The sequence below is a fragment of the Cervus canadensis genome, chromosome 10, assembly GCF_019320065.1.
Source record: "Cervus canadensis isolate Bull #8, Minnesota chromosome 10, ASM1932006v1, whole genome shotgun sequence".
NCBI lineage: Eukaryota > Metazoa > Chordata > Mammalia > Artiodactyla > Cervidae > Cervus > Cervus canadensis.
In genome coordinates, this window is record NC_057395.1 from 32141969 (window position 1) to 32155484 (window position 13516).

A 13516-nucleotide genomic window follows, 5' to 3' on the forward strand; every position below is an offset into this window, starting at 1 on the left:
TTGTATCTGTTGTCCTCCTGCCTTTACATACTTCTTCCACATCCAAATGATAAGCATATCTAAGAGTGAAGACACGTATAGGCAAAATGTACGTGACTAAATTTTTATTCCAGACTATTCTGGCTATAGGAAACATCCTCTAGCTTTGAGATCATCTAGCCAAAATGTATCTTGTTACAGATGGGGAAACTGTGACCTAAAGTGGGGGTCTCTGAGCCCGTGTAGCAGCCTGTGGCCTGTTAGGAACCAGGCCGAACAGCATGAGGTAAGAGGCCGATAGCAAGTGAAGCTTCATCTGTATTCATAGCTGCTCCCCACAGCTCACATTACCAATTGAGCTCTCCCTCCTGTCCGATCAGTGGCAGCATTAGATTCTCATAAGAGTGTGAACTCTATTGTGCTTGAATCATCCTGAAACCATCCCCCACGCCCAGTCTGTGGAAAAACTGTCTTCCATGAAACCGGTTCTTGGCGTAAAAAATGTTGAGGACCTCTGCAAAGAGTCTGAGTACATTCACTAAGGTCACGTGGTTTTGCTGTTGGAAAATTCTGCTTTACAAACAAGGTCCTTTTTGGCCTTCTAGTAATACTTTTTGTGTTCTCTCAGAGTACAGACGTATTAGCTCGGAATCACTTGCTAATTTAAAAGATTGTAAAACATATCAGCTTACGATAAAGGAAGAAATTACATAATCTCTAAATCATTCACACTTTATGCTAAAATATATGCACAAAACATAAAAGTAAGACCATGGAAAGCAGTGAGGCCCAGTAAGATACAGAGTTTTAGCAAAAGAGAATCCATGGCCACCAACATTGATATGATAAGAACACTGGCTAATCTCCCCAAATAAAGTCACTATCAGAAGTCTTGAAACATGATTGTACTGAGATAGACATGAATCAAAAAGACGGCCAGCAATGTTCCACTAAAACTTTTATGCATTCCCATATTTATTATGGACATCTAAGGAAAAAGTGTGACCTCATGTTCTTTGGGAGAAAACTGGAGGACTGCTTTTAAGAAACTAACACTGAATATTAAATTTAAAGCCAAATTATTCCTTGGGAATTCACCCATTCCCACAGTCGTTCTGTTTGAAGTTCCCAAAGAATAAAACTGTTAAACCAGGCCATAACTATCTCCAAGTGGCCATGACTGAAATGACTGCTCTTACATTAAGCTGATTGTATCTGCACATGCGTTTCTGAACAATGTCTGTAGAATGTGCCAAATTTCTGTGGGTAAAAGTTGAACACCCCCTCCCTCCTTCCATGAACACACTGTCTTTGCTTTTTCCTTTAGTTGCTTCTATAGATATAATCTTAAGACTGAGTAAAAATTTAAAGTATCTGTCTCAGACAAATCCCTGTGCGCTAGACATGGCTGATTTTCAGTCTATCATCGGTATCATACCCTTTTATCAATGTAAAGAAAGAATTATGTGAAATTAATCAAGTGATTTAAAACAAAATCTTCTCAAACACACACATTTTATTCAACCACTGCATAAAATTTATTACCTTCCAGTTTACAAAATAATGTTTAAAGGCTTCAAAGGTTAATTCTTTGATGTTCATAGCTGTATACTTACAAATTAAGCTAAACAGTACAGTAATTCCATGTAAAATTTTACCGTAAATCGATCTCACGTGTATCTTTCACATTGGCTTTTTAAACATGATCAGGTGTCTTCCATTAAAAAACAAAAAACACTTCACTCAGCTATTCATCTCTCTCATATGCTACTCTATCTTTATTCTAAACTTGACAGCCAAAATTGTCTGTATTCTCTGTAATCTCTCTTTAGGCATCCCATTCACATTCCTGGCTTCAGTTATCACCAGTATGCTAGTTCTTATTTTAGCCTAGATATCTTCTCTGAGTTTAAGCTCACACATCTAAATACTTACATGAAAAGTTTTGGACATCTCAAACATGTTCATATTCAACACAACCGAAAAAAAACTCATCATCTGCCTTCCCCAGCCCCCTCGCAACCCATCGTCTTCCATCTTCCAGTGTTCTCCATCTCAGGGACTAGGATCCACCTACACCTATTCAGTTACAGAAGACATAAACATATTCATGGGACTTCTCTGGCGGTCCAGTGGTTAGGACTTGGTGCTTTCACTGCAAAGCACAGGTTACATTTCATCTGGCAGCCAGCATTCAGAGGACACGATGCCCTGCATGGGACCACCCCAGAGAAGCCTCCTACGTTCTCACAGCCCTGTCTTGACATACCTTTCCTTGCTAGTATCATGCCTGGAGTTTCTCAAGTATTAGGCTGGCCAAAAAGTTCCAGATGGTAACCTCTGCAAGTTCCTACTCATTACTGTATCCTCAGCATCCAGCACAAAGTCTGGCATGGCCTCAATACCCACTTGATGAATAAAGGAATGTAGTTGTCACAGTATTGTAAAGTACCATTTATATCACAGAGTATCAATGCAAACTGAAAGGATGCTTCCTTCACTGGAGAAACTAACAATTTGGAGATAAAATTAACATAATAAAAGGTCAGCACTTAATGCTACTTCTGTTTCATCTCCTTGTTAGAAACAACCAAGGGGATTTCTTCTCTGCTAACAGGACATACCTTGCCAGTAAAAACTTCCAGGGCCTCCAACTATAAGGTCTCCATTCTACAAAACAGAAACAGCAACAACAATAGAAAAACTGAGATTTGTTTTTTTAAAGGGTGAGAAGTCACTGTTCATAAGCATTGCCCAAACAATTTGCATACATAATTTTTAAAAGAGGCTCTTATATCTGAGTTATGCAAGTCATTTTCTTTCCTTTTATAGCTTTGTTATTTATGTGTTATCACATTAAATAATTTTAATAAGATTCAATTAGGTAAGCAAAATTTTCTCCCCTGAGAATATATATATATATTCAGGCTTTTGGCACTGCCTCAGGTAAGCAAAGGGCTTTCCTGGTGCCTCAGATGGTCAAAAATCCTCCTGCAATGTGGGAGACCTGGGTACGATTCCTGGGTTGGAAAGATCCCCTGGAGAAGGAAATGACAACCCACTCCAGTATTCTTGCCTGGAGAATTCCATGGACAGAGGAGTCTGGCAGGCTACAGTCCATGGAGTCACAAAAGAGTTGGACACGACTGAGCGACTAACACTTTCAGCTAAGCAAAAGATCGACATGTTTCATGATGCACAGTTCTGCAGACATGGTCTTTCGAGAGTATAGCAATGAAAAGAAAATTTGGTTCCTGTTTATTTCAAGGTCACAGTAATGCCTATCTTTTCCTACACATCTGCAAACCCATCCTTTCCCAAGAGAGAGTGTGAAAACTCCAGATAAAAATTTTCCGTTTTACTTATCACTCCACCTTCCATATCCTGCATCCTTAGCTTTCAGTGGAGAAAAACACACAAGACAAAGAAAGTAAGATTTTAGATGTTGAGATTTATATTTTTTTCAAAACCATGGCATCTTTACCTATCTCTCTTTTTAATTTGTGAAAGGATATGTGAATTTTAACATTAATGTGAAATCTAATCATTCAATTACTGCTGACATAAAAATTATAGATTCTTGTGATCTTTTTAGAAACATAGTTCTTTACTAAGTTTTTGCGATTTTCATTTAAAAACAGACTTGCTTTCCTGTGTATTTCTTTTCTATTAACAGATTATCCCATGCACAGATTATTACAAACAAAAAAATTTAAAGAAATTGCCAAAACAGGTTAGGTATATACCTAAATGTTATTTTGATGGTGGCAGTTATTAGGGGGTAGATAGAAGTGGGAATGAGAGGCAGGGGGTAAAAAAAAAAAATCAAACAGATAAAATAAATTTTAGAAGCTATAAGACCAAAAGAATTTACCTTATAAAAATCCAGACTAAATCCTGCTTGGCAGTAACCCTGGCCTTCAGGATCAGCATTGCCTGGAATGATTAAAAGATACAAATACATAATGCTATCATTCCCAAGATATATTTTTAATAATTAAATTTTAATATATTTTATATTTTTAACAACAAGGATACTCTCTTGTTTTCCCTATAGACTTCTAAATTTAAAATGATCAGTATGTGTTCTTTTACTTATTTAAAAATTTATTCTAAGTAATTTCTTAAAGAGTTCAATCTGTTTTCTTATCCCAAATGGCACTGTCATTTTATACTAAGATCAATAGGATTACTGCTCCTCGAAGTTATGATACTAGGTTTTACAACTCATGTTTATTTGAAGAAATAATATGTCCATCTCTCAATTATGTTCCAAGTTGCCCAAATGGCAGTAATGTGTTTCCAGGGCACCCACGTGTTCTGACTGAAGCAATGCTACAAGAAAGAGAGAGCTAAACTGGCTCACGTGGGTGGATACTTTCCGCTGGGAGCCCGGATGAGAGTTTTAATTTTCATGATCTCTCATACAAAATTAACTTCAAACTATTCTATTATCATTAGGTAAATTTGGACATTGCATTTCTGATCACAAGGCATCTCCCAGGGACACTAGTGTTCACAAAAGAGAACACTCTCTAGCAATGGCTTATTTTACACTCTCTGCAATGCAATTCACTAAGTGAATGTCCAATTGGATTTTATTACACAGCTTTTTAAACCATAAGCAGGTCAACATGTGGATTCCCAGCATATTAGAATCCTGGAACATTAGAATGAAGAATGTACTACTTGTCAATTGTACTTTAAAAGACCATCTACGATTTCTCAAGCACTTAAATTAAAACCAAAATACAGTTCAGTGGAAGGAATCTCAATTATTATACTGTTAGATTCAAACATGAAAATAATTACCCCTTTCTTATCAAGGATACTCCTGAATGGAAACTAAAATAAGAGGGCAGGAAAGGAAATGCATATCATCACAGGAAGAATTTATAGGCTGGACACGTGCTTGCTGCAGACGATTTCTGAAAGGGATCTGGCCTTTGCAGCTTTTCCTAGAATGTCTTCTGTTTTTTCTTTTCTTTGGTTAGTTCTTAGCTAATTTTAGCATTGTCATCAGCCATTCTTTCCAGATGCTCCCTTTATATTTTAAAATACTTTTTTACCTCATATACTCTATTGTGTTTTTTTTTTTTTTGGCAGTCTGTTTTTAATTCAAATGTCAATTGATGTTTTGTGGGCTCTTTTAGGTTAAGTTCTATTTTTCCAGCTTTGCTGAGGTATATTTAATATACAAAAATGCACATCTTAATGTGTACATTTTGATGAATTTAGACATATGCCTAATAGCATGATACCACTACCACAATCAAGGGAATAAACATATTTATTACCTCCAAAAGTTTCCTGTGCACCCTCTACCAAACAACTATTGCTTTTTTGTTTGTTTTTTTGTGGTGAAAACAGTTAACAGATCAATCCTCATAATAGATGTTTACTGCACAGTACATTTTATTTTATAACTATATTTCTGGTTCATAATTATGAATGTTGCAGTTTCTTAAAGTCTCATCTGGATAACCTCAAATGTCCAGGTATCATTCTTCTAGGAGTCCATGTGTGTAAATACTTGTATGTACTCAGAAATATAGATGAATACATGATATATGATTATGTGAATACACATGTGTAATCTTGACTATATTTAAGAAATAGATTTTAATGCATAAACCTTTCTAGAAACCCTTTTGAAAATCAACTCTGACTTTTTCAATATTGTAAATTATTCAGGAAGGAAGAAACAGGACCATTTTTTGAAATCACTTTGCTTCAAAATAGGAAACTAAAAAAATGGAAAAAAGAATAATTTTTCACAAAATTCAAAAGAAAATAACTAACTTCAAATGCTGAAGTGGTGATTATGATAGAAATGGGAGGTTATTTCCTTTGTAAAGTAAGTTTTTCTCTTAGAATTATAGTTTATGAGAGCTGAAGGAATCTTTCTTCCCAGAACTTCAGAGCATCTGTGAACTTTACAATTATGTCCCAGAGTAAACTCAGGAATTCAGGGAATGATGCTCTCATGTGTTGGCTTTCCAAGGAGATTGGAAGGGTGTATGTAAACCATCGCCACCTGAATTATGAATGACCGTAAAGTGACAGGCATGTCATTAATATGAATGAGCAGACTACCACCCAAAATGCTCAGTAGCGGGGCTTTGTGGTGTGAAATGAACATGAGCCGCTTCTTGGAATCCTCTTTTGAAAGTAATATTTCTGTTCTGTGATACTGACCACACGCTCATGAACAAGCTGCTTTGTATTAATGAACTGTGAACTCCTCAGAGAACACAGGAAGTGGGCTCTTTGAGTGGCTTTGCAGAGGAAGTACTCCCAGTAAGAGAGAGATCAGGAGGATGTGAACACTGGAGTTGTGTGCTAGAGAGGAAAGAATTCCGGCCATTTGTTTGGTTATTCTTCAATTCAACATAAACTTCACTACTACTTTTGTCAAGCTGTTCTTTTTTTAGGAAAGTAAGTGCTAAATAAATTGGCAACATAATGTACACATGTAATTCAAAATGCAAGCATACTATAATTTAAATTTTTAGATAATTCAACCTCCTCCTGAAACTCTTATCCCACAAGTTTAGATGCCTTGTGCAGTATTTTAATCTGAGCTCTCCCATCACATGGGCAGTCAGATAAAAGGCAGAACAAAAAGCAGTAACAAGTTTTCTAAACAGTCATCCTTGATGGTGGTTGGAATGAGATATATCATCGAGGCAGGAGGCATGCAAAGGATGGACTTGTCATTTCAGCCATAACAGTTTACTGCTATGGGGAGGTATTTTTAGTAAATCATGAGAAATATGATATGGATAGGTGTAAAACTCAATAAAACAAGTTCGGGTTTGAATCTAAGCTCTATCATCAATTGTATGAATAAATTCAGAATTTATTTATTGCTCTACCTGACTTTCATCTTAAGCATAATAATACAGTAAGTCCCCTACATCCAACAAGTTCAGTTCTCCGTGTTGGTACGCCCAATTTGTTTGTAAGGTGTAAGTCCAACAAAGACAGCCTAGATACTGAACTAAGACAATAGGCTATATAATACTGTACTGTCATAGGTTTATAAAACTTTTCACACAAATAATACATAAAAAACAAACACAAAAAATAGAACATTTTCAATCTAACAATACAGTAGTACCAGCTACATCATCACTGCTTTTACACTTGCTTCCAGACATCGTGGGCTTGAAATAAAGATACTGTACAGTAAAGGACACAAACGCACAACCACGTGCCGAGCACGCATGCATGCAGCAATGCATGCCAGACGTGTGAACTAACTCACGTGACTGGACAGGCGACCCCACATTCACATTTTAGAAAGTTTGCAACTTGAAGGTTCATATGTAGGGGACTTACTACAACAACCTCTTATTGAACCCAGGGGCACAACACCTTGAGTGGAACATGACACGAAATATCCCTCTTAATGACTGTTGCCTGTGCTTGGAAAGCCCCTGCTTCCCTGCTGTAATAACTGCTCAGAGAAGCCCTTCCCACTGTCCTGTCCAAACAGGCTCCTCTCCCCACCCAGGCATGTCACTCCCTACTCTCTTGCTTTGCTATCTTTTTCTTTGTAGCAGTTTTCACTACCTGACGTTTTATTAGAAACATTTATTTTTAAAACTTTTTGTTGAGATATAATTAACATTAGTCCAAAGTGTACAACAACAATAACATGGATATACTGTGAAATGATTACTATGGTAAATGTAGTTAACATCCACCACCACATAGTTACAGTTTTATAAAGCGCTTAAGATCTGCTTTCACAGCAACTTTCAACTGTACAATATGGTATCATTAACTATAGTTCCCATGCTGTACGTTACATCCCCAGGATCTATCTTGTAACTGGAAGTTTGTGCTTTTTGACCACCTTCACCCATTTAGCCCACACCCACACCCCTACCTTGTCAACCACCAATCTGTACTCTTTTTTTGTGAGTTTGTGCTTTTTTTTAAAGATTCTGCATATTCATACAGAATGTTTTTCCTTCTCTATCTGACTTATTTCACTTAGTGTAATGCCCATGCATGTTGTCGTCAATGGCAAGATTTTATTATTACTTTTTATGGCTGAATAATATTCCATTGTGTATATATCTATATCCAATTTCTATTCCACATTTCCTTTATCCACTCATCCACTGATGGACACTTTGGTGGTTTCCATGTCTTGGCTATTGTAAATAATGCTGCAATGGACATGTGGGTACAGATACTCTTTCAAGACAGTGATTTCATTTCTTTTGGATAAATACCTAGAAGTTGAATTGCTGGACCTGAACTTACTTATTTACACATATGCTATCTCTCTTCTGAACTAGAACATGTTTTTTGAAGGCAGAGATTTGCTTTCTCTTGTTCTCTGCTTTATTCCCTTAACAATAGTCTAATTAATGCTTATCATTGAGACCATAGACATCACTGAATTTATTACCTATAGATATCATTGAGTCTATTACCTATGAGCAACACCTCTTTTAAAGCCATTCAAAGTAAAATTCTGAGTTGACTGATTATTCAATTCAGCTGACATTTGCCAAGATGTGAGAAAGTGCCTGGTTTATTTCAGTATTTTAAAACAGGAAGGTATGATCTTCTTCTTACCAAAATCCTCACCACAAGCCCCAGAATTAACTATTTCATTCCCAGCCCTTTTGATTTCTACATTTTAGAGGCCTCTTTAAGAACCTTCTAATATCCCTGATCCACTCTTCACTGTTTGATCTCTGATATCAATTTGCTCATTATCTGGCCTAAATTAATCTTGAAATTTAAAAATATTCACATGAAATAGGTAAATTTTACTTATGGTTTTGGGGATCTAATTTGGGTTGAGTTTTTTAAAATCAATATCCTGAAATCAGTCATCAGAATGTTCTTTTCAATGCCATTTCTTTCTCTAACATGGTCTTGTGAATTATCAAGAATAAGAATAAAAATCCACTGGTTTCTTGCTGGTAAACCCCAATGCTCTACATGACAGAAAAGTGGAAGAATTCACAAAAGGACTCTGAGTAGATCCATGAATCCAGAGTGCTGTCCCACGGTCCTTGTGTAATATTCCCAGAGGAAGTGGTGGAACAGCGTTGCTCCAAAGAGGGCACTTACAGGCTTGCTTTAAAGGATGCTTCACCAGGAGATTCCCAGAACTGCCAGATGAGGCGTGGACTCCAAATGTACAGAATATTTTTAAAAAATGGGATTAAACACATAAAGAAGGAAGGTATATCATGCTGAGAACCTGAGTACACAGATGCCAAAGAACACAACAGCCAGTGAGAACACAGGCCGGATGGAGACCTGTTCATGTGTCTCTAGGTCCAACCATGCTAACTAACACCATTCCTGCAATTAACAAGTGGACAGTTAGCATTTTTCAAATGCAGAGTGAGTTTTGAATAAAGATGGAGAGCTTAAGGCCTAAAATAAGAAGTCAATCAATTTGACTGCAGAATACTTAGAAACAGAAAATTTCTAAAATACAGAAGAGGATCAGCAGAATTCCATGTCCTGGTTCTCATGTCACAGCAAAGCCTCCTGTAAGACTGTCAATCTTTTTTTTTTTTTTTTTTCATTTATTTTTATTAGTTGGAGGCTAATTACTTCACAACATTGCAGTGGGTTTTGAGACTGTCAATCTTTTACACCATTGCTTTTTTCCTTAGCAATGGTGTTTTGGGATCACCTGCAATGGCTACGGCAGAAAAACTAGTGAGCTAAGTTCAGTTTCAAGAATAAAAATAACTTACTGTTCCGACAAGGAGAGTACTCAGCATATGCACTGAAATTCTGAATTGCTACATAGCAAGTGCCGACTGGGTCCTTTTCTGGTGTTGGTTTAAGAGTTCTCCAGTGATATAATGGAGCACAAGCCTGTGAAACATCAAAGACAATAAATATTTTTTTATGTAGAGTCCACATACTATGCTTTGATTTGGCTTGTTGAATGGACCTAAATTTGTAACAAACAATGCTAAGTTATTAGATGACTTAACTGGCCTCCAGTATGCTAATGAGTACCTTGGTAGTCAGGATTAATTAAACTTCCTAAGTCAATTTCTCAACATTAATACACGATAGAATTGGAACAAATTAAACATATACAAAAGAATGAGATTTTGTCCCACAGGATTTTAAATCAAATAAAAGTAGCCTGACAAAAGTAAATATTTATGAACGGTAAAGAACTCATATTTTCTTTTTTTTTTTAAATTGAACCTGCATAAAGGCAAATGACCATTCAAACAGTGAATGAATTAGTGCAATATCTTAAAAAGAGAACTAGTTCCTTTCTTTGTCTAATTTTTACTTGAAGAAAACTCTTTTCAAGTCAAAAGATGATGATGAGTTTATAAACCTCTGTTTTGTGGATTCCCCTGGTTTATCAGTGAGGGTGTATCTGATGATTTTTTTTTAAACAATGACTTACATTTGGACTGATACCACCTTATCACAGTGGGCTTATTTTTCATGTAATGATTTTTATCCATGACAAAACAAAAATTAAATAATGGTAAGAAAAATATGATTCTTGAGTGAAATCCTCTGGTTGCTTCTTCAGAAGCTTGGATTATAACAACAGCATGCTATTTGGAAAGATTATCAGATATAAAAGATGATACGTGAAATCCTTTTTAAGCAGAGAACACTGTTCTAGGAACAAGAGAAGCAATAAAAAACACATGCACCTCTATGACTTCCATTTTGCTAGCTTGAATCCTACGTAAGGGTGTTCTTTCCTGAATATTCAAGCACTCACTTCTAAGGATACAGAAATACATATTTTTCTAGAATATGGAACCACTAGCTTCTCTCCAAATTTGATGACATCACACTTGAAACAATGCCAGAAAATGGAAGGCAGATCCCAATTTTAAAGTCTTTTCACAATTCCAAACACATCCTCGATAATCAGTCTAATGTGTAATGACTTTTAGTAAAGATTACTTTACAAAGTAGCACCCTTCTTACTTGAGAATATAAATTATCTTTACTCAAAAACTTAAGTTTGGGTTTTTTGTTTTTGTTTTTTGTCTCCTTCTAGATTGTAATGTCTTGGCCAATACTGAAAAACTCTCTGACTCATCTAAGTTTCTTAACTTAGGGCCCTATCAGTGATCTGAGAAGGTATATGGTTAAGACATTTAACATAACGTGGAATGCTAAAAAGGAGTTTGAACAGGAAAAGCACTACCTACGTGACTCAGTATAAGCCAATTCACCTCACTTTCCACATCACCATAGAATATTTCAATGCCATGAAAATTCTTTCCAGTGCTTGCCTGCTTTCTGTCCTAAAAAGTTATCTTTTTTTGTACCAGTTCAGTTTCACACAGACGTGAAGTACAATGATACGACAATATTCGGGCTTTGACCCAGATTTAACATATACACATATGATTCCTGAATATTCAAAACTGTATTTCTGTTCATAGCAATTGATGTTCTAACAATTGTCATATAGGGTAGAATTTAATTCTTTATTAAAACTGAAAAGGGACTTTATAGTATTCTATTTCCTATCACGTAATTTTGAAATTGCAAGCATGCCCCCAAATTAAACATTTTTATTATGAACATAGTGTGTCATTTATATTTTCAATGATTCTGAAGACTTTTACAAATATTGAATAAATGCACAATAATGCTGCAGATAAATTTTGAAGACTTAAAATCAGTACGGTATCCAAAGATTTTTTTTAACCCCAAGTAGTTATAGATGGAATTAGCTTTTCAAGAGTTATTCACATACATCATAAAAACACTAAAGGCTTAAAGAGTTTGCTTTTTTTTTTTTAACCAATTCTGGAATTTTAAAACTATATTAAAGCAAATAACAATTCTACAGAAAACCTACTATAAATGCTGTATTTGTAACTAAAGAGGGTTAGCTATATTTGATACCTGTTTTATGTCAAATAAAGCATTTTCTTTAGATACTTATTCTTATTAAATCATAATTCAAAGAGCTTTAAACAAATCCTAAAAGCCAAAGTTGTTGCTTTATTTTGTAAGTAAATTAGAGCCAACAGTAAAAAAATTCCCCAAGAAAATATATTTTCAGATCAGCTTAATATCATTTTTCTCAATAAATTAGACATGTATTATCACTTAGAACTACAGAGAAGAGAATCATAAAGTCACAGCATTTTAAAGCCAAAAGATCTCTATCTGGGAATGAGAAATCTTTAAAAAGTATCAGTGAACTCAGAGAACCATGCAATTGGTAGTTATATATTTTTATACATTTATTTTAATAGAAGGATAATTACAATATTGTGATGTTTTTTGCCATACATGAGTATGGTACTGGCACAAAAACAGAAACATAGATCAATGGAACAAAATAGAAAGCCTGGAGACAAATCCACACACCTATAAGGTGTTCACCTTATCTTTGACAAAGGAGGCAAAAATATACAATGGAGAAAGGACAGTCTCTTCAAGTGGTGCTGGGAAAACTGGTCAACGATGTGTAATAGAAAGAAATTAGAACACTTTCTAACAGCATATGCAAAATAAGCTCAAAATGAACTTAAAGACATCAACATAAGACCAGAAACTATAAAACTCTTAGAGGAAAACATAGGCAGGACACTGCGACATACATCACAGTAGGATCCTCTATGGTAGCTGTGTTTTTAAAGAAAACTTTCTGATCGTTCTCAAGAGGATCAATGATATCATAGGAGATTGACTTTAAAACAATCCTAATAGTAGTAATACTATTTTTCAGGTCAAATTTCTATCAGCCTTTTAAATCAATCTGAAGCAACAAAATATTTACCTTTTTAGGATTTAGCTTTTATTTTTCTATCTTTCTTATTAGTTTTTTAAAATATTTGAAAAGATCTACCCAATTTTCTGGAAAACCAGCCTTATTTCCTATTGCTTTAAAGACTAAAATAGATTCTTTAATTTTAAGCACTAATATTTTTGGTAATGCTGATAAGCTTATCTTGGAAAGTCTGATACGTTCTTACATGAATGGATTTTTGTACATATGAGTCTTAAAACATCTCAGTGTACGTGTCACTCCATAGCAGCCCCAATAGCACACAGCTGATACTCACCACCACTTTTCCTTTATGAGCTCTCACTGTCGCTCCAAACCATTGATTGGATTTAAATTCTATAGGTTCCTTGGTTCCATTTACTCTTATCTTCCTGTTGTCTGGCAAGGAGGACATATAGATCATTAATCATTTGTAAAACTTGGCAGCCAATTAAAATACATGATAATGAATCTGCCCATTAAAAAACAATTTTCATACACATAGTCGGAGGCGGGGGTCTATTTGATTAAGTCTAAGCTAGACTTTTCACTTAGAAAAATACTAGTTCAATGGAAATACATATTTGAACATGACAGTTCACCACTTAAAGCATTTTTTAAAAAATGATTTACATTTTCAAGGATAAGGGTACTGCAAACTTGATGTAGACTCTGACAGTCTGGAATCTGGTCGTTGATTTGTATCAGATGGAAGACCAAACATTCATAACTACTCTGAGGAATTCCAAATCTTTTCTAAAAGAAAAA

The 13516-nt window shown here is 35.3% G+C and overlaps 1 protein-coding gene across 2 annotated transcripts in view; it reads right to left on the bottom strand.

Annotated features, from left to right (window-relative positions):
* ITGA8 (integrin subunit alpha 8) overlaps positions 1–13516 on the bottom strand; it is a 184875-nt gene that overhangs the window by 141316 nt on the left and 30043 nt on the right. For both annotated transcript variants that reach the window (XM_043478409.1, XM_043478410.1), the window contains exons 3-6: positions 13047–13147; positions 9723–9846; positions 3854–3915; positions 2604–2649 (exon numbers count right to left, since the gene is read on the bottom strand). In XM_043478409.1, coding sequence (XP_043334344.1) covers positions 2604–2649; positions 3854–3915; positions 9723–9846; positions 13047–13147 — 333 coding nt within the window. The remainder of the gene's footprint in view (positions 1–2603; positions 2650–3853; positions 3916–9722; positions 9847–13046; positions 13148–13516) is intronic.